A 26,637-nucleotide genomic window follows, 5' to 3' on the forward strand; every position below is an offset into this window, starting at 1 on the left:
ATCTAATACTATCCTTAATTTATTTTGTTAGCCATGGTTGGGCTGCTTTTCCTTTTGTGTTTTTGCGCCAGAAAGGGATGTGTAACTGTTGCAATTCATGCATTCGTTCCTTAAATGTTAGCCATTGCCTATCCACCGTCATGCTTTTTAGTGAAGCTCCCCAATCTATCGTTGCCAACTCACTGCTCATACCTTCGTAGTTTCCTTTGTTTAGATTTACATACTTGTAGAAGCTTTTACAATCTGCTTTTATGTTCCTTCCAAGTGGAAGAAGTGCTAGTAGGTGAGCACTTTGGTGACAGTGACCATAATTCGGTGAGATTTAAGGTGGTCATGGAAAAGGATAGGGAAGGGCTGGAAATAAAGGTTCTAAATTGGGGGAAGGCCGATTTTAATAGGATAAGGCAGGATCTGGCCAAAATGGACTGGGATCAGCTGCTTGTAGGAAAATCCGCATCGGAGCAATGGGAGTCTTTCAGAAGGGAGATTGAGACCATACAATGGCAACATGTTCCCGTAAAGGTCAACGGTGGTTCCAAGAACTCCAGGGAACCTTGGATGTCAGGGGATATGCGAGAATGGATTAGGAAAAAAAGGAGGGCATTTGGCAGATACAAAAGGCTAAAGACGGAGGAAACCCTAGAGGAGTACAAAAATGCAGGGGGATACTTAAAAAAGAAATTAGGAGATCAAGGAGGGGCCATGAAATAACACTGGCGAGCAAAATAAAGGAAAATCCTAAGATGTTTTATAAGTATATTAAGGGTAAGAGGATGACTAGGGAAAAAATAGGGCCCATTAGGGACAAAAATGGCAATCTGTGTGGAGCCGGCAGATGTAGGAGGGGTTCTAAATGAATTTTTTGCATCTGTTTTCACTATGGAGAAGGACGATGCAGACATAGAAATACGGCAGGGGGACTGTGATATACTCGAACATATTAACATCGAGCGGGAGGAGGTATTGGCGGTTTTAGCAGGCCTAAAAATGGATAAATCCCCAGGCCCGGACGAAATGTATCCCAGGCTACTGTGTGAGGCAAAGGAGGAGATTGCGGGGGCTCTGACACATATATTCAGAACCTCTCTGGCCACAGGGGATGTGCCAGAGGACTGGAAAACCGCTAATGTAATACCATTATTCAAGAAGGGGAGTAGGGAAAAACCGGGGAACTACAGGCCAGTGAGCCTAACATCAGTGGTAGGAAAATTATTGGAAAAAATTCTGAAGGACAAAATTAGTCTCCACTTGGAGAAGCAAGGATTAATCAGGGATAGTCAACATGGCTTTGTCAAGGGAAGATCATGTCTGACTAATTTGATTGAATTTTTTTGAGGGGGTGACTAGGCGTGTGGATGAGGGTAATGCAGTGGATGTGGTATACATGGATTTCAGTAAGGCCTTCGATAAAGTCCCCCACAGGAGACTGGTCAAGAAGGTACGAGCCCATGGAATCCAGGGTGCCTTGGCACTTTGGATACAAAACTGTCTTAGTGGCAGAAGGCAGAGGGTGATGGTCGAAGGTTGTTTTTGTGACTGGAAGCCTGTGGCCAGTGGGGTACCACAGGGATCGGTGCTGGGTCCCTTGCTGTTTGTGGTCTACATTAATGACTTGGATATGAATGTAAAAGGTATGATCAGTAAGTTCGCTGATGATACAAAAATTGGTAGGGTGGTAAATAGCGAGGAGGATAGCCTCAGTCTGCAGGACGATATAGATGGGTTGGTCAGATGGGCGGAATAGTGGCAAATGGAATTTAACCCGGAAAAGTGCGAGGTGATGCACTTTGGAGGGACTAACAAGGCAAGGGAATACACAATGACTGGGAGGACCCTAGGCAAGACAGAGGGTCAGAGGGATCTTGGTGTGCAAGTTCACAGATCCCTGAAGGCGGCGGAACAGGTAGATAAGGTGGTAAAGAAGGCATATGGGATACTTGCCTTTATTAGCCGAGGCATAGAATATGAGAGCAAGGAGGTTATGATGGAGCTGTATAAAACACTGGTTAGGCCACAGCTGGAGTACTGTGTGCAGTTCTGGTCGCCACACTACAGGAAGGATGTGATCGCTTTGGAGAGGGTGCAGAGGCGATTCACCAGGATGTTACCAGGGCTGGAGCGCTTCAGCTATGAAGAGAGACTGGGAAGATTGGGTTTGTTTTCCTTGGAGCAGAGGAGGCTGAGGGGGGACATGATTGAGGTGTACAAAATTATGAGGGGCATAGATAGGATGGATACTAAGGAGCGTTTTCCCTTCGTTGAGGGTTCTATAACAAGGGGACATAGATTCAAGGTAAAAGGCGGGAGATTTAGAGGGGATTTGAGAAAGAACTTTTTCACCCAGAGGGTGGTTGGAGCCTGAAAGGGTTGTGGAGGCAGGAACCCTCACAACATTCAAGAAGCATTTGGATGAGCACTTGAAATGCCATAGCATACAAGGCTACAGACCAAATGCTGGAATATGGGATTAGAGTAGACAGGGCTCGATGGCCGGCGCGGACACGATGGGCCGAAGGGCCTCTATCCGTGCTGTATAATTCTATGACTCTATGACATAGTTTCGGATTGGACTACTTCATTTTCCATCTTAATGAAGAATTCTATCATGTTATGGCCACTCTTCCCTAAAGGACCCCACACAACAAGATTATTAATTAACCCCTTCTCATTGCACAATACCCAATCTAGGATAGCCTGTTCCCTCGTTGGCTCCTCAACGTACTGGTTCAAAAAACCATCTTGTACACACTCCAGGAATTCATCCTCCACAGTACTATTGCTAATTTGGATTGGCCAGTCTATATTTAGATTAAAGTCACCCATGATTACTGTAGTACCCTTGTTACATGCATCTCTAATTTCCTGTTTGATGCCGTCCCCTACAATTACCATTACTGTTTGGAGGCTTATAGACAACAACCACCAGTGTTTTCTGCCACTTGGTGCTTCTTAACTCCACCCACACTGATTCCACATCTTGATTTTCTGAGCCAATATCCTTTCTCACTATTGCTCTAATTTCATCCTTTACTAACATCGCCACCCCACCTCCTTTTCCTTTTTGCTTGTCCTTCCTAAATATCGAATACCCTTGGATATTCAGCTCCCAGCCTTGGTCACCCTGCAGCCAAGTCTCCGTAATCTCAGTTATATCGTATCCGTTTACATCTATTTGCGCTGTTAATTTGTCTACCTTATAATGAATACTTTGTGCTTTCAGATACAGTGCCTTCAGATTTGTCTTTTTGATATTTTTAGACATCTTAAAATTTTTTTGTGATATGGCCCTATTTGTCTTGTTACTATTTTTTTCTTACCCGGACCCTATTTGTTAGTGCACTCTTTTCTTTGTACGCTCCTGACACAATCTGGTTATCCTTACCGCAATCACTTTCCTGCACTGCTTCCTCGTCTTTTCTCTTTAGCACTCTAGATTTCTCTCCACCTGGACCCCACCCCCCGCTTATTTAGTTTAAAGCCCTATCTACCTCCCTAGATAGAATCATAGAAGTTTACAACATGGAAACAGGCCCTTCGGCCCAACATGTCCATGTCGCCCAGTTTATACCACTAAGCTAGTCCCAGTTGCCTGCACTTGGCCCATATCCCTCTATACCCATCTTACCCATGTAACTGTCCAAATGCTTTTTAAAAGACAAAATTGTACCTGTCTCTACTACTGCCTCTTGCAGCTCGATCCAGGCACTCACCACCCTTTGAGTGAAAAAATTGCCCCTCTGGACCCTTTTGTATCTCTCCCCTCTCACCTTAAATCTATGCCCCCTCGTTATAGACTCCCCTACCTTTGGGAAAAGATTTTGACTATCTACCTTATCTATGCCCCTCATTATTTTATAGACTTCTATAAGATCTCCCCTAAACCTCCTACTCTCCAGGGAAAAAAGTCTCAGTCTATCCAACTCTCCCTATAAGTCAAACCATCAAGTCCCGGTAGCATCCTAGTAAATCTTTTCTGCACTCTTTCTAGTTTAATAATATCCTTTCTATAATAGGGTGACCAGAACTGTACACAGTACTCCAAGTGTGGCCTTACTAATGTCTTGTACAACTTCAACAAGACATCCCAACTCCTGTATTCAATGTTCTGACCAATGAAACCAAGCATGCTGAATGTCTTCTTCACCACCCTATCCACCTGTGACTCCACTTTCAAGGAGCTATGAACCTGTACTCCTAGATCTCTTTGTTCTCTCACTCTCCCCAACGCCCTACCATTAACGGCGTAGGTCCTGGCCCGATTCAATCTACCAAAATGCATCACCTCACATTTATCTAAATTAAACTCCATCTGCCATTCATCGGCCCACTGGCCCAATTTATCAAGATCCCGTTGCAATCCGAGATAACCTTCTTCACTGTCCACAATGCCACCAATCTTGGTGTCATCTGCAAACTTACTAACCATGCCTCCTAAATTCTCATCCAAATCATTAATATAAATAACAAATAACAGCGGACCCAGCACCGATCCGCTGGTCACAGGCCTCCAGTTTGAAAAACAACCCTCTACAACCACCCTCTGTCAGTCCAATTTTGTATCCAATTGGCTACCTCACCTTGGATCCCGTGAGATCTAACCTTATGTAACAACCTACCATGCGGTACCTTGTCAAAGGCTTTGCTAAAGTCCATGTAGACCACGTCTACTGCACAGCCCTTATCTATCTTCTTGGTTACCCCTTCAAAAAACTCAATCAAATTCGTGAGACATGATTTTCCTCTCTCAAAACCATGCTGACTGTTCCAAATTAGTCCCTGCCTCTCCAAATGCCCGTAGATCCTGTCTCTCAGAATACCCTTTAACAACTTACCCACTACAGATGTCAGGCTCACCGGTCTGTAATTCCCAGGCTTTTCCCTGCCGCCCTTCTTAAACAAAGGCACAACATTTGCTACCCTCCAATCTTCAGGCACCTCACCTGTAGCTGTCGATGACTCAAATATCTCTGCTAGAATTTTGAATATTCGATTTGCTAGAACTCTGATCCCAGCATGGTTCAGGAGTCGTCCAATGGTACAGCTCTCTCCCCAATACTGGTGCCAGTGCCTCATGAATCGAAACCCACTTCTCCCACACCAATCTTTGAGCCATGCATTCATCTCCCTGATCCTATTGACCCAATGCCAATTTGCTCGTGGCTCAGGCAATAATCCAGAGATTATTACCTTTGTGGTTCTGCTTTTTAATTTAGCCCCAGCTGCTCAAACTCTCAGCAGAACCTTTTTTCTCAGTCCTACCTATGTCGTTGGTACCTACGAGGACCATGACAGCTGGACCCTTCCACTCCAAGTTCTTCTCCAGCCCGGAGGAGATGTCCTTAACCCTGGCACCAGGTAGGCAGCATAACGTTCGGGACTCGTGCTCCTGGTTGCAGAGAACAGTGTCTATCCCCCTAACTATACTGTCGCCTACTACAACCACCTTCCTTTTTACTCCCCCCACTTGAACGGCTTCCGGTGCCATGGTCAGTTTGCTTGTCCACCCTGCAGTCCTCACACTTGTCCACAAGGGTGCAAGAACCTCGCATCTATTGGACAAGTGCAGGGACAGAGGCTCCTGCAATACTACCTCCTGGATCCCTGTACCTGCCTCACTTGCAGTCACACCGTTCTGTCCCTGACCATGTGTCAATTCTAAATTATTTAATCTAAGGGGTGTGGCTGCCTCCTGGAGCAAAAGGTAGCTTTCTCCCTCCCTGATGTCTCACATTGTCTGCAGCTCCTCAACACGGAGCTGAAGTTCCTCGAGCCACAGACACTTACCGCAGATGTAGCCGCCCTGGACAAAAATGTCCACAAGCTCCCACATATTGCAGCAGCAACACATCTCCTGTTCTCCCATTGTTTTATTTATTTAATTAATTAGTTTAGTGTTAATCGAATTATTTACCTTGTTTAATTTATTAAATTAAGTTTAGTTTTTAAAATTTAGTTATATGCTATATGTTAACTTAAAACTTAGCCCACAGTCACTACCAATCACTTACCTGCCTCACCTGTGACATCATATTGCAGTTTTCTTTTTTTTTATTCGTTCATGGGATGTGGGTGTCGCTGGCGAGGCCAGCATTTATTGCCCATCCCTAATTGCCCTTGAGAAGGTGGTGGTGAGCCGCCTTCTTGAACCGCTGCAGTCTGTGTGGTGAAGGTTCTCCCACAGTGCTGTTAGGAAGGGAGGTCCAGGATTTTGACCCAGCGACGATGAAGGATCGGTGATATATTTCCAAGTCGGGATGGTGTGTGACTTGGAGGGGAATGTGCAGGTGGTGTTGTTCCCATGTGCCTGCTGCTCTTGTCCTTCTGGGTGGTAGAGGTCGTGGGTTTGGGAGGTGCTGTCGAAGAAGTCTTGGCGAGTTGCTGCAGTGCATCCTGTGGATGGTACACACTGCAGCCACAGTGCGCCGGTGGTGAAGGGAGTGAATGTTTTGGGTGGTGGATGGGGTGCCAATCAAGCGGGCTGCTTTGTCCTGGATGGTGTTGAGCTTCTTGAGTGTTGTTGGAGCTGCACTCATCCAGGCAAGTGGAGAGTATTCCATCACACTCCTGACTTGTGCCTTGTAGATGGTGGAAAGGCACTGGGGAGTCAGGAGGTCTTGTTGCCGCTCTGTTGCTGCTTTTGTCCCTGCTCCATGTTTGAATCTCTTCAGTCAGGATTGTGTCCCCACCATAGCACTGAAAAGGCCCTAACCAAAGTCACAGATTATACCCTCTGTGACTGACACCATAGTGCAATATACCTTCTCATCCTCCTCGACGTTTCTGCAGTCTTTTGACACGGTCAGCTACACCATCCTCCTATCATTCTTTGTCCTTGGCTACACAACTCCATTCCCCGAACTCTCCTTTCCTCTGACTCTGGCCTTTTGTGCAAACGCCACCCCCCACTTCGCTCCACCATTGGCAACCGTGCCTTCAGCCGTCTAGGCCCCATGCTCTGGATTTCCCTCTCTAATCCCCTCCGTCTCCTCCTTTTAAGACCCCCCATAATACCCACCTCCTTGACCAATTTTTTGGTCATCCCTCCTAATATCTGCTTTAGCGTCCATTTTTGTCTCATTACGACTCTAAGTGCCTTGGGATGTTTCTCTATGTTAAGGTTGCTATGTACATGCAAGTTGTTGTTGAACAGTGATTCCATCAGTGTGGAACTTCAGCAGCACCAGCTGCTTGCCGATCATGGCAAGTATGAAACCTTGGATGTATGAGTACATGTCTCCATACCCAGCCTCCAAATAATGCCTTCCACTGCCTATCATTCTGAGTCTGAGTTTCTTTATCAGCTGAACAATGTTTTTACCACTTTGGGGCTTTATGTAACCAGGAAATGTAGAACAATTACCTCATCTGAAATTTGAATGTGTTGGGGGAAAAAATACATTTTAAATAAATTATAGTTAAGGCAATTATACTCCATTTTTGAAATGATATTGTGCAACAATAATAGGATGCAAGATTTCCAAAGTAGAATTAAATGTGTAAATATTTTATGTACATCAGAATTTGTGATGAGCAGCAAATCTGTTGAATACTTGAAAAGAAACTCCTTGTATGTTTTATTTTAATAATTACCTAAAATCTATTTATACCTGTGATTATTTTTATCAAATAATTCAGTGGTAGATTTTAGAAATGTAAATAATGCAAAACCTTTGATATATGGCATATGAGCCTGTTATATATAAAAAATGTTAGACAAAAATCCCATATGATCAGTACAAACCATGGTTTCAAATCTGCTATTTAGTATATTCTTTAATCAAAAGCAGGAGCACGTGTATTATCTTGCTCAGTTGATGACATTTGGCAGCTTTGACCTTTTTGAGCCTAGATTTTCCTATAGTGGCACAGTTTAAACTGAAATAGCTATTAGCAAGTTTTAGATCCAATTTTCCATGGTTGGCTCACTTGTACAGCTGCAGATGCAGATTTGGATCGATGTGGGGGGTACACTAATGAGAGTGGAAAATTGCGAGTAAGTGAAATTTAAAAGGGAAAAGGACAGTTAAACGAGAGTGTCATTGTAGGGGGACAAAAATTGAATCAGAAGGCATCGCAACCCATTAGATGCCTTTCCTGAGGTTGAAGGGAGAGGGAACTAAGCAGTAATGGGCAAAAATGAAAAAGGAAACCCAAGGTGCAAGCATGAGTCTGCAGGCAAGGGATTGAGCAACCAGGCACCTGACTCCCCTGTTTAATGCTACTGAAGTAGACGTGGTGTTACGTGACTTGCTTGCAAACAGAGTGACACAATCTGTCACTCCACAACATCATCCACTTAGGTCAGCATTGCAGCATAAGAAATAGGAGCAGGAGTAGGCCAATCGGCTCCTCGAGCCTGCTCCGCCATTCAATAAGATCATGGCTGATCTGATCCTAACCTCAAATCTAAATTCATGTCCAATTTCCTGCCTGCTCCCCGTAACCCCTAATTCCCTTTACTTCTAGGAAACTGTCGATTTCTGTTTTAAATTTATTTAATGATGTAGCTTCCACAGCTTCCTGGGGCAGCAAATTCCACAGACCGACTACCCTCTGAGTGAAGAAGTTTCTCCTCATCTCAGTTTTGAAAGAGCAGCCCCTTATTCTAAGATTATGCCCCCTAGTTCCAGTTTCACCCATCCTTGGGAACATCCTTACCGCATCCACCCGATCAAGCCCCTTCACAATCTTATATGTTTCAATAAGATCGCCTCTCATTCTTCTGAACTCCAATGAGCAGAGTCCAATCTACTCAATCTCTCCTCATATGTCCGCCCCCTCATCCCCGGGATTAACCGAGTGAACCTTCTTTGTACTGCCTCGAGAGCAAGTATGTCTTTTCTTAAGTATGGAGACCAAAACTGTATGCAGTATTCCAGGTGCGGTCTCACCAATACCTTATATAACTGCAGCAATACCTCCCTGTTTTTATATTCTATCCCCCGAGCAATAAAAGCCAACATTCTGTTGGCCGCCTTGATCACCTGCATACTAACTTTTTGATTTTTTTGCACTAGGACCCCCAGATCCCTTTGTACTGCAGTACTTTCCAGTTTTTCGCCATTAAGATAATTTGCTCTGATTTTTCCTGCCAGTGCATAACCTCACATTTTCCAATATTGTATTGCATCTGCCAAATCTCTGCCCGCTCACCCAGCCTGTCTATATCCCCTTGTAGGTTTTTAATGTCCTCCTCACTCTCTACTTTCCCTCCCATCTTTGTATCATCTGCAAACTTTGATATGTTACATTCGGTCTCCTCCTCCAAATCGTTAATATAGATTGTGAAGAGTTGGGGACCCAGCACCGACCCCTGCGGAACACCACTGGCTACTGGTTGCCAGTCCGAGAATGAACCATTTATCCCAACTCTCTGCTTCCTGTTAGATAACCAATCCTCCACCCATGCCAGACTATTACCCCAAATCCAGTGATTCTTTATCTTGAGCAATAATCTTTTATATGGCACCTTGTCGAATGCCTTCTGGAAGTCTAAATACACTACGTCCACTGGTTCCCCTTTATCCACCCTGTACGTTATATCCTCAAAGAACTCAAGCAAATTTGTCAGACATGACTTCCCCTTCGTAAAGCCATGCTGACTTTGTCCTATTAAATTATGTTTATCCAAATGTTTCCACTACTGTCTCCTTAATAATAGACTCAAATTTTACCCACCACAGATGTTAGGCTAACTGGTCTATAATTTCCAGCTTTCTGCCTACTACCCTTTTTAAATAAGGGTGTTACATTAGCAGTTTTCCAATCTGCCGGGACCTTTGCCGAGTCCAGAGAATTTTGGAAAATTATTACCAATGCATCCACAATCCCTACTGCCACTTCCCTCAAGACCCTCGGATGTAAGCCATCACGTCCAGGGGATTTATCCACTTTGAGTCCCATTAATTTACTGAGTACCAATTCCTTAGTGATTTTAATTGTATTTAGCTCCTCCCCCCCCCCCTAGAGCCCCCTGTTTGTCCAGTGTTGGGATATCCTTAGTGTCCTCTACCGTAAAGACTGAAACAAAATATTTGTTCAGCATTTTTGCCATCTCCATGTTTCCCACCATTAATTTCCTCTAAGGGACCTACGTTTGCTTTAGTCACCCGTTTTCTTTTTATATAACTATAGAAACTCTTGCTATCTATTTTTATATTTTTTGCTAATTTATTTTCATAATCTATCTTTCCTTTCTTAATCAATCCCTTAGTTGCTTTTTGCTGTCTTTTGAAGACTTCCCAATCTTGGCTACCTTATGTCCTTGTTTTTAGTCGGATGCTATCCGTAATTTCTTTACTTAGCCACGAATGGCTGTCATTTCTTTTACACCTTTTTTTCCTCAGTGGAATATATATTTTTTGAAAGTTGTAAAATAACTCCTTGAATGAACACCGCTGCTCATGTACTGACTTACCCTTTAATCTATTTTCCCAGTCCACTTTAATCAATTCCGTTCTCATACCATCATAGTCTCCTTTATTCAAGCTCAGTACCCTTGTTTGAGAACCAACCTTCTCGCCCTCTAATTGGATATGGAATGTAACCCTGTTATGGTCACTCATTCCAAGGGGATCCTTAACTGGGACTTTATTAATTAATCCTGGCTCATTACACAGGACCAGGTCCAAGGTTGCTTGCCCCCTTATAGGATCAGTTACATACTGCTCAAGAAATCCATCCCTAATACACTCAATAAACTCTTCCTCAAGGCTGCCCTGCCCAATTTGATTTGTCCAGTTAATATGATAGTTAAAATCCCCCATAATCATAGCTGTTCCCTTATTACATGCCCCGACTATTTTCTGATTTACATGCCTGCAAAGAGGTGGAGAAAAATGTCATGCTGCAGCTGACCATATAACTCACTGGATTTGCCAGCCCTAAGCAGATGGCACAGCTCTACATCTGCCAGTGAAGACAGTTTGCATGCTTATTGGCAGGTAGTTGTGCCTGCAGATATGGTTGGTGGCATCTTGATGGGGTAAAGCCAACTGGTATTTTGGCAGTTATTCAAATGTTATGTCATGGTTTCAGTGGCGCTGCATGAAAGATTGTGATTTCGAGTGCTTTCAAGGAAGCATCCAGCATGATGGTTGGATAGCCATTCACATATCTCAATGGTGCCATCAGTCTGCTGTCCCAGAGTAGTCACTGCATGCATTAGTTGTCTGTCACAGTGATGTCTGGGCATCTCTGTCTGCAGATGTGGTGTGAAGGTCCCTTCAGGTGGGCAGCCTGATCCATCCGTGGATCTTCCTCTTTATCCGTACCTCACCATTGGTGCCAGTAATGGTACTACACAAAATAAGAGCTCATGGTGTAGGGGGTAACATATTAGCATGGATAAAGAATTGGTTAGCTAACAGGAAACAGAGTAGACATAAATGGGTCATTTTCAGGTTGGCAAGATGTAATGAGTGGAGTGCCACAGGGATCAGTGCTTGACCCTATTTATAATCTATATCAATGACTTGGATGAAGGGACCGAATGTATGGTTGCTAAATTTGCTGATGACACAAAGTTAGGTGGGAAAGTAAGTTGTGAAGAGGACATAAGGAGTCTGCAAAGGGATATAGATAGGTTAAGTGAGTGGGCAAAAATTTGGCAGATGGAGTATAATGTGGGAAAATGTGAACTTGTCCACTTTGGCAGGAGGAATAAAAAAGCAGTATATTTAAATGGAGTGAGATTGTAGAACTCTGAGGTGCAGAGGGATCTGGGTGTCCTAGTACATGAATCTCAAAAAGTTAGTATGCAGGCACAGCAAGTGATTAGGAAGGCAAATGGAATGTTGTCATTTATTGCAAGGGGAATGGAATATAAAAGTAGAGATGTTTTGCTACAGTTGTACAGGGCATTGGTGAGACCGCATCTAGAATAATGTGTGCAGTTTTGGTCTCCTTATTTAAGAAAGGACATAATTGCTTTGGAGGCGGTTCAGAGAAGGTTCACTCGACTGATTCCTGGGATGAGGGGGTTATCTTATGAGGAAACGTTGGACAAGTTGGGCCTGTATACACTGGAGTTTAGAAGAATGAGAGGTGATCTCATTGAAACATACAAGATCCTGAGGGGACTAGAAAGGGTAGATGCTGAGAGGGTGTTTCCCCTTGTGGGAGAGACTCGAACTAAGGGCCACAGTTTAAAAATAAGGGGTCTCTCATTTAAGACGGAGATGAGGAGAAATTTTTTCTATCAGGGTCATGGAACTGCCTTCCCCAGAGAGTGGTGGAGGCAGCGTCATTGAATATTTTTAAGGTTGAGTTAGATAGACAACGGAGTCAAAGGTTATAGTAGGTAGTTGGGAAAGTAGGGTTGAGGTCACAATCAGATCAGCCATGATCTTATCAAATGGCACAGCAGGCTCAAGGGGCCGAATGGCTTACTCCTGCTCTTAATTCGTATGTTCATATGTACTGGGGCAAAAAAAATTAGAACAATTGTTGCAAAGGCTCATGAGAAGCTAAGTGCCAACAGGAAAGAAACCACAAAAAAAAGGCAAAAGCAACGAAGAAGTGACTGAAAAATTGCAGATTCAGTTTACTTACCTGTTCCTTTTTAAATCAGTTGCCACCATAGTGAAGCTAAACACCTATTTCTTGTGGCTGCCCTTTAGAAATGACTTCCTGTGTGCTTGAGCATCAGGAAATATGTACAGGATGGATGCACTCAGTGAATGAATATTTAAGCTCCCATCTCTTCGAGGGAGACTCTTTAGATAACACATGTACCCACACCCCAGGAACTATGCCATGGCTAATGAAGAAAAAGTCCCACTCATTTTCCATTACAGGCTGCCCAGTTCACGCTTTGGTCTCATACTTTTAATTGTGCAATTTTAGATAAAGCATATTAGAGTCAACTATTGGTACTCAGTCATACTTTAGAGGTTTACACTTAATGTAATCTTATTGCATTTTGAAATCTATATATGTCATTATGCTCTTGCTATTAATGATCTGGTGGTGTAAATGAGAAGTATCAGATGTTGCTTCAGTTGTACCAGGCAGGTTTTACTGGTTGTACAAAATTGTGTGACTGGTATAACCAGGCTGCACCTATGTTGTCCAACCTAATAGGTTGGATTATGGCAGCAGATACGTAAAAGATGGCTTCAATTAACATTGCAATGACATGATGCATATTTGATTTAGGGGCATTATATTCAATGCTCTTAAGTTGGAGAAAACAACACTGCACCACTGCCATATTGCCAACTTGAGTAGATATCTGTAGTGACAGCATGGACAGAGTGGAATGAGATTTGGTGTATTACAGATGTGAATTCAGTGTTAAATTGTTTTAACAAAGGCACTGTGTCCACAGCTGCTGCTTCTTGTGCATGCAACTGTCCTATCTACAATACTCGTGTTGTGCAGTCCTTCCTCATTCATATCTCTCTCTTTTCCTGATTGTGTCATTTATACATGTGTCTCTGGTCTCATCAATTTGATTATAACTCAATAAAATGCAATGTTCTCATGTGTGTGTGTGTGTGTACACATGCATATGTATACTATACAGAAGAGTTGAAGCTAGACAGGTTGAAAGATTTAACCTGCTGATTACCGTAGCTCACCTGGTGTTGTGCTCAGTCAAGCAAAAACCATTGAAACATATCTATTACACCTTTTATAAGGTTGACTCCAGCTGATCCAATGCATTTAGATTTTAATCATAAAACTGTTTCAATTGCCATTTGATCTTTAAAGTAAATATTCAAACTATCTATTAGTTTTTTGAGTGTCCTTTTTTATGGCATAGCTACCTCAAATATGATTTAGTACTAAACATAGGGATATATTGACCTGCTTCTCATCTCAGATGGCTGAAGTTTGAGGAGGATGTGGAAGATGGAGGGGAGCGATGGAGTAAACCGTATGTAGCTACCCTCTCTTTACATAGTCTTTTTGAGTTGAGAAGCTGCATATTAAATGGAACAGTCATGTTGGACATGAGAGCTAGCACCACAGAGGAAATAGCAGGTTTGTACATAATTGATGCTGTGTTCACTTTTACTTCTTTTACAGATATGCAGTTAGCATAATTCTTTAGCAAACTACTGTTAAATTTAAAATTAATATTTTATAACCATGAATACTAGAATGGTAGTTTTGCATTTGCTGAGAAAATGTAGAATTGAATGTACCACAGTTGCCTAGTAATGCCAGTCTGACTGAAACTATTCTCATAAAGAAAGGCTAGGTCATTTTATTATTGATGTAAGTTAGTGTATTAAATAGGTTACTTCTGTTATTGCACCAATTTGGAGCTTTCAGATTAAATATTGATTATTGCTAGTTTAATGTGATGTCAAGGAATTTCATTATATTAAACAGGATATAATTATTTTAAGTCCTCATTTCCCCTTTATATTAGTTCCTTGATCAAATATATTCCTCCATATGAGGATCTGAACAATGGCCTCTCGTATGTGCTAGTATAAAAACATATGAACTATTAGTGGAATAGTAAATTTCAGTTGCTTATCCTAAACTGTGGAGAACGTTTCCTTTCCCATTACTATTTGACCAAGGAACTAATATAAAGGGGGAATGAGGACATAAAATAATTAGATAGCAAAGGGTAATGGTTGTTGGGTGTTTTTGCGATTGGAAGGCTGTTTCCAGTGGGGTCCCGCAAGGCTCAGTACTAGATCCCTTGCTTTTTGTGATATATATTAATGATTTGGACTTAAATGTAGGGAGCATGATTAAGAAGTTTACAGATGATAAAAGAAATTGGCCGTGTGGTTGATAGTGAGGAGGAAAGCTGTGGACTGCAGGAAGATATCCATGGACAGGTCAGGTGGGCAGAAAAGTAGCAAATGGAATTCAATCCAGAGAAGTGTGAGGTAATGCATTTGGGGAGGGCAAACAAGGCAAGGGAGTACACGATAATTGAGAGGATACTGAGAGGTGTAGAGGAACAAAGGAATCTTGGATTGCATGTCCACAGATCCCTGAAGGTAGCAGGACAGGTAGATAAGGTGGTCAAGAAGGCATATGGGATACTTTCCTTTATTAGCCAAGGCATAGAATATAAGAGCAGAGAGGTTATGCTAGAACTGTATAAAACACTAGTTAGGCCACAGCTTGAGTACTGCGTACATTTCTGCTCACCACATTACAGGAAAGATGTGATTGCACCAGAGAGGGTACAGAGGAGATTTACGAGGATGTTGTCAGGGCTGCAGAATTTTAGCTATGAGAAAAGATTGGATCGGCTGGGATTGTTTTCTTTGGAACAAAGGAGGCTGAAGGGAGATTTAATTGAGGTATATAAAATTATGACAGGACTAGATAGGTCCTCCCTATACACACTCTATTTCCCATAGCAGAGGGATCAGTGACCAGTGGGCATAGATTTAAAGTAATTGGTAGAAGGATTAGAGGGGAGCAGAGGAAAGATTTTTTTCACCCAGAGTGGTGGGGGCCTGGAACTCACTGCCTGAAAGGGTGGTAGAGGCAGAAACCCTGAACTCATTTTAAAAAGTACTTGGATGAGCACTTGAAGTGCCGTCACCTACAGGGTTATGGACCAAGTGCTGGAAAGTGGGATTAAGCTAGATAGCTCTTTATTGGCCGGCATGGACATGATGGGCCGAATGGCCTCCTTCTGTGCCATAACTTTCTACTTTGATTCCCTGAAATATTTAGAGTGAATGTTTTTTTTATCTAGTTTGGTAGTTGCTTTTAAAAGTTAAATTTTCTCTCTTGCCTTCTTTTGTTTGCTCTTTCTGTAACTCTCTTTTGACTTGCTTGCTTTACCCAATGCTCATGTATGTGTTTTCTTTTTTATTATTTTTTTTTTGCATTTTCTCCCTTTCTGCTGTTTTCTGCTCACTTGCTTGTTATCTTTTTTTTGTTCCCCTTTTCTCCTTGCTTGCTCTTGCATTTGTATTACAGATATGGTACTGGACAACATGATAGCATCTGAACAGCTGGATGAGACCATGCGAGACAAAGTGCGGGAAGCGCTACTGAAAAAGCACCATCACCAGAGCGAGAAGAAACTGAGTAACCGCATCCCTATTGTCCGCTCCTTTGCAGACATAGGCAAGAAACATTCTGATCCTCACTTGCTTGAGCGAAATGGTGAGATGTTTTGTAGTATCCAATTTCTTTCCATCGCTCCAGAATAATTGCATCAGAATAAACTGGTATTTACAACCTTTGATCATAGAGACTGTCTTTGGCTTGGTTTTGCCACATACTCCAGTGAGCGCCATAGCTTTTCCAATGTTTTTTATTGGCATGTAGCTAAATGATTTCACTGTGTAGTAGCATGTTTGCCTGCTGTTCTGGTTTTCGTGCATTTTTGCCAATGGCTGTGTAAGCAGTGTGTCTCAAAATCTATTTGTTCATTAACCATGTTTTCTACCAGTTGGTCACAAATGACGCCTGCAAAAAAAGCTCCTGACATTTGTGCTTTTGGGAGTCTAATGCTTTGTTTACTGCGGTACGTGCTTATAATTTGTTGTTCAGGTTTGCTGGGAAGCCCGTTTATTTAGTAATGCAGAGAAGTCTATCGCCAATTTGTATGATTCTTCCAGTATGCTCAGTTTGCATAGATTATAGCTGTATTGCTAACTACAATGTACCTCACACAAACCAGTACCCAAATTACTTGGTATAAATTCATATAGTAACAGGAAACTGGATTTTTTGTTTTCTTTTCCAGAATCATTTTTTTTAGTAGCAGATGTGGCTCAGCTGAACAAATTTAGTAAAATCATTTCAGAGAAAATAACTAGTGCATTGGCTTGGTCATTTTATTTGGAGTTAAGAGTATTTAAAAAAATATATATATGTAAGAAATTAGATTTGCTTGTCACGGTACAATTCCTTTACTTGTGTATATACATATTTTAACTCTAAACAGTACGTTGTAGCTTAATTTAATTGTTACAAATATTTAAGCTTAAAATTATGAGATGTTGGAGTTGAACTGTTTGCTCATGTGGTAATGGTAACATTGAATTTGTAAAAATCAGTATTAAACGATACCAAGCCGAGACTTTGATTCTCCGATAGAAAGGGTTACTTATTTACTACTTAACTATTTCAAATGGTCAACGGTGGAGATTTTTAAATCTGGTCGATCACCTGTGGTAATGCACACGGGGCAACAAAACCAAGTGGAGTCATTATTTCAAGTGGGGTGAGAGAGAGCAAGATAGTTGGACCAGAGCCACGGGGGACTCGCAAATTGGGGGGCTGAAGGGGGTGGGGCCGTAACTTTTTTTTGGACATCAGTTAATTCTGGCACTAGTGTGGCAGTGAGATCCTATAAACAGGTCAGAACGGGACCTGCGGAGCATGCTGTAGGATGAACACATCTTGACATCCCCTGAGGAAACCAAAATGATCGTAATGGGAGACTTGAGTGGGCCCAAGTTATGGGAACAAGAAGCTGTTGAGAGGATGAAATGGTGGAGTGAGAGGCAGTAGTGAGTGAAATGGGGAGCTGAAGGTCTGGGATAAATTAGAAAGGGGAAAAAGTTAACAAAAAATACCAGAAAGGGAAGCACTTCTACGAAGGTAGATGACACATTGGAGATTGAGAAATTAAAAAAAGTGCTCAGCAGAACACCGTGTGGCCACGCTGTGGAACTGTAACAGACTGGCAATTGCAGCTGTCAGGCTGTATTACTGATCATTGCACACTGTCTTATAACAATTGGATAGCTCTATTAAGCTAACGTTATCTACAGGTATTGTAAGAAAAGGATTACACAGGAATTCTCAATGGAATGTGGCAGGATGTACCAAATTCAATAATTTGTAAAGATATATAAAGAGTATGAAAGCAAACATTGATTTTTTTAATTGAAATCTAAATGACGAACTACGAAAACTCAATTCTTGATCAGACTTTTAGTGGGCTGTCACCTTTTCAAAAGACCAACCTATATTTTAATCTAATGCTTTACTTTGGACCATGTATGCAGTATGTTGTATTCTTCACTTACTAACCTTTGCATTTCATACTTTTAAAGCATGATTGAACTCATCAACAGATCTTTATCTGGTTTAGTAAGATTTATTTCTACTTGCATGGCTATCTGTGGCTTCTTAAATCCTATTTGTTATATTTTCTTATATATTTTTTTATTTTGATGATAGGGGAAGGCCTTTCTGCCTCCCGCCTTTCACTCCGTGCTGGTCTCTCTGCCTCAAGTCTTTCATTAAGAGGAGCTTCTCGTATTTCTGTTCCATTTGGTTCCTTTATGCCTGGTTCCAAGGGCGGATCCTTAACAGGTTCAAGGTGTACAAGCCCCATCCCCACCCCTCAAAATACACCACCGTCCAGTCCAAAACTTGAGCATCGCTCTCGGGGTCAAAGCCAATTGTTGGTGTCTTGTGCCGGTGAGGATATTCCTGATGTGATAGTTCACCCCCCTGATGAAGAATTTGAGGTACAGGAAGGACAGGTGAAAACACATGAAGAATGTGATGATCATAAAGCAGGCAAATATCAGTAATGGTTGTATACCTTTGTGCATGTGAAACACTAGCAGTGGAGTATTGTTACGCCACATAGCATGCCTTAGTAATTGTTTGAAAGCAATTTATTGCAGTCAACTGGTATTCGACTCTGGAAGAAATTTTTAAAAAACCTTTTGCACGTTCTTATTATTTTCATAAATAATCACAAAGTAAATTTCACTCCCATGCTGTTTGCATGTAACAACGGAATCATCTTTCAATATGGCAACTAAATCATGTACCTTATGTGCCATTAATTACTTTGAGTTTTACGGTTGAAAAGTTTCATCCAACATTGTATTGAAAGATAGTTGTATGTACATGCTGTGTTTTTTTTAAGCTGAGATATGGGCACCATGTAGATTCCTTTTTTTTGTAAGATCACTCCATTGTTTTGTCCTAAATAATCATCCAAAAAGATGCTACAACTTTAATATATTGAGCATTTGTTTAGTGGTTGAATGTTTTTGTCCATGTAGTTGAAAAGACTTATTGTTCCTCTGATTTTGTTATTTTACATTTATATTCAGAAACTTCAAGCTAGTTTAAAAGTTGGATGCATCCGTGCACAAGTGTAAAAACCTTGCCCCTATATTGCCTGCAGTGCCATTTACAGCTGTAGGTGGTGTTGATTGAAATTTCCAATGTCAACCTTGCCTGTTACACATTCATCCAGTCCCAGGTCTCTCAAACGCCCCCAGAGTTTTAGTTAAGATGAGTTTTTGGACTTAGTAAAAAAAAGTTTAATAAATTTTCAGTACCTTTTTTATGATTTGAATTGTAACTCATAGAAGACCAACCCTGACTGCAGATGAAAGGAAAAGTGCTATATTGTAAAGCATGACTGAGGCAAAATCGTGCATGCAATTCTTTCTGGCCAAGATTAATCCCCCCCCCCCACTATTCCAAGCTATACAGTGAACCTCTTCCGAAAATGCATCCCAGTATTACTGGATCCGCTGCACATGCTTTGGCTGGGAAATGGGCTCCTTGAACGTAACTGATTTTATTTTTTACATGCTTGCCCCTCAGGGAGGTTACTTTGCAGCCTCTCTGACTATCCCTCAACCAACACCCTCCGACTTAGTCCAGTTATTCCCCCGGGCATCTAACCTGCTTGACCTGATTACTGCACTTAGTCTTGACTCCCTATCTGCAGTATCATGGGATATCAATTTAAATAGCTAGAAAATTACAATTTAATATTCTAGGCTTTCCCTTCACTCCTCCACCCCAACTCCTTCCTTCCATCCCTCCACCCCAACTCCTTCCTTCCTTCCTTCCTTCCTTCCTTCCTTCCATCCCTCCACCCCAACTCCTTCCTTCCATCCCTTCACAGAATACCCTTCCACTTGTGGAAAAACCTCATCTACTGCTGTCATTTATATTTAGCTTTATAAAGCAATGACTGCAGTGGATAAGGGTTTTCTCAGGTGATGGAGCGAAGTAAGGCCTTTACTGAATAAGCATTTATTTAACTAGTTTTTCTATCTTCACACTTTTAAATAGATATTTTTAGTAAAGGTTTAATTGTGCACAAAAGTTTTTATAGTTTTCTTGGCCCACCGATCCACATACATCACTATAAGGTGAAGTTACATCATTAATAGGAAAGCCATGCATTACAAGTCAGACTGCCAAAAGAAAATAGTCCTTGTAAATATTTTGGTACTGTTAAGCCATCTAATGAAGCAGCTCTAATGATCTAAACTGTAAGTGGTTTACAAATGTCAGCAGAACCCTGAGATTTAATTACTGTTGTAACCTTACTGTCAATTTTTGTTCTTTATAATAGATGCACTGTTTATTTTTAATCAAAACCTATTGCTCAACTAGTCTGTATTGAGTGCTGCAGAAGTGGTGCTATTTAGATTAAATAGTATTTTAAAAATTGATGCAGAACTGAAATATGTGTAGCAGCACGTGACTGGAAATGTGCCATTACTTGGTTATCAGTAGTTGGATCATCAAAAAAACAAAGCAATTTATTATGACTTATTTTGTTCATAGAACACTTTTCAAAATCTAGTTCCTGCATCAATTAATTATCACTTCACCTACACAATAGCACAATTAAATCTGGTTTCATATGGGATGTTTCTGCTTACCTGATGGCAGCTGTTAACTGTATTGGCAACATTTAACAATCTTTTGCTAATAGGTTGATTTAGGAGCTTACCTACTGCTAATTGAAATATAGGAAACTTGTGCTGTAGTTGTACCATACTTTGGGAGCCAGGAAAACTCTGACTAGTATAGTATAGTGTAACCATCATGGCTTCTTTCTGAAGTAGCCAGTACCAGAATAAATAAAGGCAGCTGACCAGTTTTCCCAGTATCCATGTGTAGTATGATTTCTAATCAACTTCTATTTAGGATGACTGAGCTCAGAATATAATATACAACATTACATTGTCTCCACTGCTTTGTTGGACGATGCAGTGTGGAGTAATTCTTGTGCTTCTATAAATGTATTTTGTTGAGCCATTGTGATGATTCCAAGTTTTTTTAAAAACAAATTTTACTTGGGTTGTAGCCAGGACTGAACCAAAACCAGCAAATTCTGGGTAGGAGAAACCAGTATGACTGAGTGTTTCCTCTCCCCATAAATGGAGGAGCAAAGGGATTTGGGTGTCCTTGTACACAAATCACTAAAAGGTAGTGTACAGGTACAAAAAGCATAGAGTTAACACTTATTTTCTTGCACATTGTTGTGCAGTACAAATTTCACATTACTTTATTCTGAATGACAACATTGAAAATTGGTGCAAGGGCAACATTTAAGTGAAGAAATTAATTTATTTGCAACTAGATAGTATAGTCTTCTTTTCACTTGTACTCAATTTTCTGCCTTTTACTTCGGGTTACAACATATTAACATAGGACAGGTACCCTTTTTTAGTCCTTGAAGTGGCTGTGAATGCTGTTTCATGGAATATGCTGTTCCCAGCTGGTTGGAAGGTGCATGTACTTATTGCATAATTGCCTTAATGCCTAACAGTATGAAAATGGTCTCTAATATGAAAATAGTCCCTAATGTGTATATACTGGGCATCTGCCCGAAGTGAGACACCATTTAGAATCTTTACGGAAATAGATAAGGCTCTAGTTTATATTTTTAGGAACTTCAGGAATGGAGGCTAGCAGAAATTATCCCAAAGGTCAAAAAGCAATAAGACATGAATCTGGAAATTATGGGCCTGTTAGCCTAACACTTGTAGTAAGGAAAATAAATTGGTGTTTAGCAACATATTACCAATATTATCTGAAACGGCAGTAATAGTCAACATTGGTTTAGTAGCAATAGGTCATGCCTCAAATCTATTGGAATTCTTTGAAGATGTCTACAATTACTAGGCAAAGGCTACCCAGTGGATATAGTATCCTTGGAGTTTAAGAAAGCACTTAGTAAAGTTATATTTTGAGGCTTTTAAGATGATCCAGTCTCATGGAAATGGTGGTAAGTTAGCTAGCCGGATTGAAAACTGCTAGCTTGAAAAAAATGTTGAACCTCTAATTGCAGTACTACATTAGATGTGTGAGTAGAGTATTCCGTCCTTCCCCTCCTCCAATTCTCATTCTTTCCTCCCAAAAACATACAAATCAGCAATTAAGTTTTTTAATGTACTTTATTCAGTTTGAATCTTGATTTGTTCTATACACAGGGCCTCATATCTCAGCTTACTGTGTACTCTTGTATAAATTTTAAAAATAATGAATGACACATAATGGAAAAAATTATTTTTGAATGGCTTAATGCTTTGAGGAAATACCAATACACCTGTAGCAAGCACCAAGCTCCATCTTTATTAATTTAATACTTTTACACGAACATGCCACTTAATCACACTTGTTAACGTATGCTTAAGTTCTACAAATTGCTGCAACACTGTGTGTGCTACCATATCTAACAATCAAATGGTTTGGTTGGTGATAGTTATCGCCCATATTTTATGTATACTCTGCTAATATTTTTTTTTCCCCCATACTTCTTGAAATAAACAGGACTTCTAGCATCTCCACAATCTGCACCAGGTATCTTGGAAACTAAGAGTGTGGAAAACAAAATAATGTGTAATAGTGCAAGCAGAGAAAACAGCACAGTGGACTTCAGCAAGGTAATTATTTGGACAAAGTGCCAAAAATAATTATACAGAAGTATCTAATGATTTTCTACACTTTAAAACATTTCTATTATATTCCATTGGAGCTATTTTTAAACCTATGTTTAATCTTATCAAAGTTGATCTATTTCCTTAAAAATAACTATTCCAGTTCACTGTAATGTCAGATCTTGACTTAGATCATTTCATATCCATGTAGTTGCTCAAGGTCAACTATCAGTTTATTGGCAGGGTCAACTCCTGTGTATCATGGATCACTCGATCAGGCAGAATTGACTGGTATTGTCGGACACGTACTGACGGAGGAAGATATAGTTCTTCAACCTTCTAGCTCCAATTACCGTATCAAGATCTAGGAGGATCTCTTGACTCACATAGGTGACCAGATCTGCCACTACAACCCCATGGGACTTCTAACTGACTATATGTTTTGTGCACAGGCTGGCTTAGAGGCACATGGTGATGTCCCTGCTGGCATCCAGAAAGATTTTCACTTTGAAAGCCTAAAAAGCAAAGTGAAAATGCTTTGTCTACTGGTGTTAATCCTGGGTGTAATGTGCCATCAATTTTGTCATATTTGCAAATGCTAAAAGGAAATTAATGCATTAGAAACAGTCCAGAGAAAAGCATGACAGATGATTATGATACATGGGGCTCTTAAGTTATCAGGAGAGACTTGCAGAGTTGAACATATTTTCATTGGTGAAAAAAAGGAATGTTGGCTGATATGCTATGAGGCACAGATAATGTAAAAGTAAGGAGATTTTTTGACTTGGACGCTGGTGAAGACTTTAAAAGTAACAGACCTCATCTCAAAATAGAGATTGTGGATATTTGGATTATATTTGTAGTAATAACAACAATTAATGCTATGCTGATTTACACCTTTCAAAAATACAGCAACAAATGACATTGTCATTTATAAGGATAGGTATAAACTAAGATGGTCAAATACTACATAAGGTGTAATGATTTCTTTGCTTCTAAACAAGGGAGGGGAACAGATGAATGTAGCTGAATAGTGGAGATAGCTGTAGAGATGAATATTCTTGAAATATTTTTTGCTGTTACTTTGGGATTATGGAATATTTAAGCAGAAAGTTCCCCTAATAACAGAAAATTGTTTCTAATTGACTTCAGAATACACTTAACAAACAAAAAAATTAAAAAGAAAGCCAACCTGACAACTAATTGTACTCTGAGAATCTACCCAAGACCAGTTGGCCTTTAATTGACTGGATGTTCTAAAGAGACACGAAGTTATTCTAAAGCCGCACAATAATACATTGTAATTTACAATATATAATGTTCCTGCCCTTTATATAAAACAAAGTATCTTCCAATTTATTGTAGCAGCACCATGGGGGATTTTGCTTGTGTCTGTCTTTCTGTATCAGCTTAACTCGGGTTGTAGCATGCTTGCCTGTAACTTGGGTCACTTGCTGTTTGTGTGACCTGGTTCTGTGCAAATTGGCTGCCATGTTTGTCTACATAACAGTAGACAAAAAATATCTACTCGCAGGCATATTGGATCACAACAATATGGAGTGCAACAAATATTGTAAAATTGGGCAGGTCAGAGCATACAGTCGTGTAAAAGGAACCTGCCCAATTTTCTTTTTAAATGGAAAGAAAATAGGGCAGGTTCATTTTACAGGCACGTGCTCTAACCTGCCTGAATTTCTGATAGTTACTACACCCAGGTAATCGCTGGCGCAGACCCTGGAAAATGTTCCTGATATTTCTGGCCAGAGCTGTGACTGTTAACTGAAAGCAAATCCTACAGTCTTGAGCATGTCCTCAATCTGCATCAGTAACATTTTGTCAGTCCACTTCTCTTCAGCCTCCAACAAACAGTATCTGGTTGTTTTTCAAAATTATTTGAAGAAAAGCAAGACATAAGACACATTGGGGTAGATTTTCAACCTGCTGCTCAGGTGTAAACTGGCCTTACAGATTGGCCACCTGTTATAGAATCCACTCGATTTTCATATCCAGTGAAATTTCAGTGGAAATGAAAATTGATTTCACCTTCAATCTATTATGGGCAGCTGACCCGGATCGCCAGTTTTATGCCAGGGCAGCAAGTTGAAAATCTACCCCATTGCATATGTATTGTAGATTGATCAAAAGTAGCTAATTACTTATTAGTTAACTGCTTTCAAAAGGATCAGGATAGATATTTGGTTTTGAAAAAGACTGAACATTCTTAGCTGTGCTTAGGCAAAAATGATTACATTCTTTGTGGAATGTTCATGTTAGATTGGGATCATGCAGCCCGTGGAATTCAATCAACCATTTGGTTGAATAATGTTAGTGAGATTCTAAAGTTTGTTCATTCAATTACCTTTTGGAGGGAGGGGACGATTGAAGAAATTTTAGTTTCTGCCTCTCGAAAATGTTAACTGATTTTTTTTTCTTTTGCCTGAATCATACTAAATATTTTGTGTGGTCCATTTTAAAAAAATACTGCATTAAAATACTATGCGAGAGCTTGCTGAGAAGTTAATTTTTCATTAATTAGTTGAATAGAATTGATGTAATTTAATTGTATTCACCAAATACCAGCTATGTGATGCAGTAGTGATACTTTTGCACAGATTTACCTTTCTGCTGAGGCACCTTTGTAAGCTTTAGGTAACGTTTGTTACTTTTTTGGATCACACTAACAATGAATAACAATTCATAGTTTGGGGCTACAAAACAAAAGTACATTGTACTTTGTTATAAAATTGTCTAAATTGTAGTCAATTATAGGAATAACATTTTCGTTCAGTGTGACTTACAGGTGCTACTTTTTCCAGAGTTGACTCAAAATTTCAAATTTAATTTCTGTGATGAAACTTTTTTTCTTAACTGTAGTTAGGCTGTGTGAATTGTTTTTTCTCTTGTAAATTATTTAGCCTACAATTTGAATCAGGTATCCTGGTGCCTGCATCTCTATTACGACTTTTTTCTTGTTTTTCCATTTGTCTTTTTGGTTTTCCTTCATTGGGCTTTTTTATGTGCCTTCCTTGACTCCTGGTTGGACTGGAGTCTGAGTCCTGGCACTGTAGTTGTGTGGCGCTTGGTATGAGACTCAAGAGGCCTATAGTAAGTTTTTAGTTCTGTGGCTTCTGATGTACTACTGTTGTGTACATTGTTTTGGTCTGCGTGTGTGTTTTTAAAAATATTGACCTGTGTCAAATCTTCAGTTTTGTGTGGTGATGGTTATATATCAGCATAAGTAAATGTGTAGTAGTTGTTGTTTAGCTGTGTTGAATTAGTGTGCATTTTAGTTGAAAATTGAATTTGTAGCAATTAATGAACAATATTTGTTGACTTGGATATTTGGAAATTAAATGTAATGTAATACTAATATCTTTGACATTAAATATAGTTCCCCTTCATATAAAATTGCCCCTTAATCTGGATTAAGTCAATTGTTATTAAAAAGAAGCTTGATTTTATCAGTTTAAATTTTGAAGATGGAATTTAACCTTAAAATAGTATATCAGATTTAAGCCCCGATTTTAATCTAAGGCTTTCGGGTCAGACGCCCAATTTACACCCCTCCTGATTTTATGCTTGATTGAAGTTAAAATTGGAGCTTTAGTTTTATAGGCAGCGTAGATTGAAATTAAAATTCATTTCCTGGACAAGAAAGCTTAGTGTATTTGTCTGAATTTGGTTTGTTATATGCAAAACAAAAGCATAAAAATTCAACCTAATTTTAGATGAGATACATCATCGTGCCATATTTCATGTTTAGGAAGTAATTAGTTGTCTTCTGTGTTGCTAAAATATTTTGAACTGCTAAAAATCTTGTCCTGTCCCATCCACATTTGTTTGTAGGTGGACATGAACTTCATGAGGAAGATTCCACCAGGTGCTGAGGCTTCCAACGTCTTAGTGGGAGAGGTGGACTTCCTCGAGAGACCCATCATAGCCTTTGTTCGTCTGTCTCCTGCTATTCTTCTCTCAGGACTCACAGAAGTTCCTATTCCAACCAGGTGAAACTGACATCAAAGATGATCTT

At 40.3% G+C, this 26,637-nt stretch overlaps 1 protein-coding gene across 5 annotated transcripts in view; it reads left to right on the plus strand.

Moving 5' to 3' along the window:
- The window catches only part of LOC137340352 (sodium bicarbonate cotransporter 3-like), a 220,172-nt gene that overhangs the window by 118,436 nt on the left and 75,099 nt on the right, over positions 1-26,637 (plus strand). For 3 of the 5 annotated variants that reach the window (XM_068002775.1, XM_068002786.1, XM_068002784.1), the window contains exons 5-8: positions 13,829-13,989; positions 15,913-16,101; positions 22,501-22,613; positions 26,454-26,611. In XM_068002775.1, the coding sequence (XP_067858876.1) occupies positions 13,829-13,989; positions 15,913-16,101; positions 22,501-22,613; positions 26,454-26,611 (621 nt within the window). Of the gene's footprint in view, positions 1-13,828; positions 13,990-15,912; positions 16,102-18,132; positions 18,478-22,500; positions 22,614-26,453; positions 26,612-26,637 lie in introns of all 5 variants that reach the window. The other 2 variants (XM_068002800.1, XM_068002794.1) reach the window with 2 other exon arrangements.

The sequence above is a fragment of the Heptranchias perlo genome, chromosome 2 (assembly GCF_035084215.1).
Source record: "Heptranchias perlo isolate sHepPer1 chromosome 2, sHepPer1.hap1, whole genome shotgun sequence".
NCBI lineage: Eukaryota > Metazoa > Chordata > Chondrichthyes > Hexanchiformes > Hexanchidae > Heptranchias > Heptranchias perlo.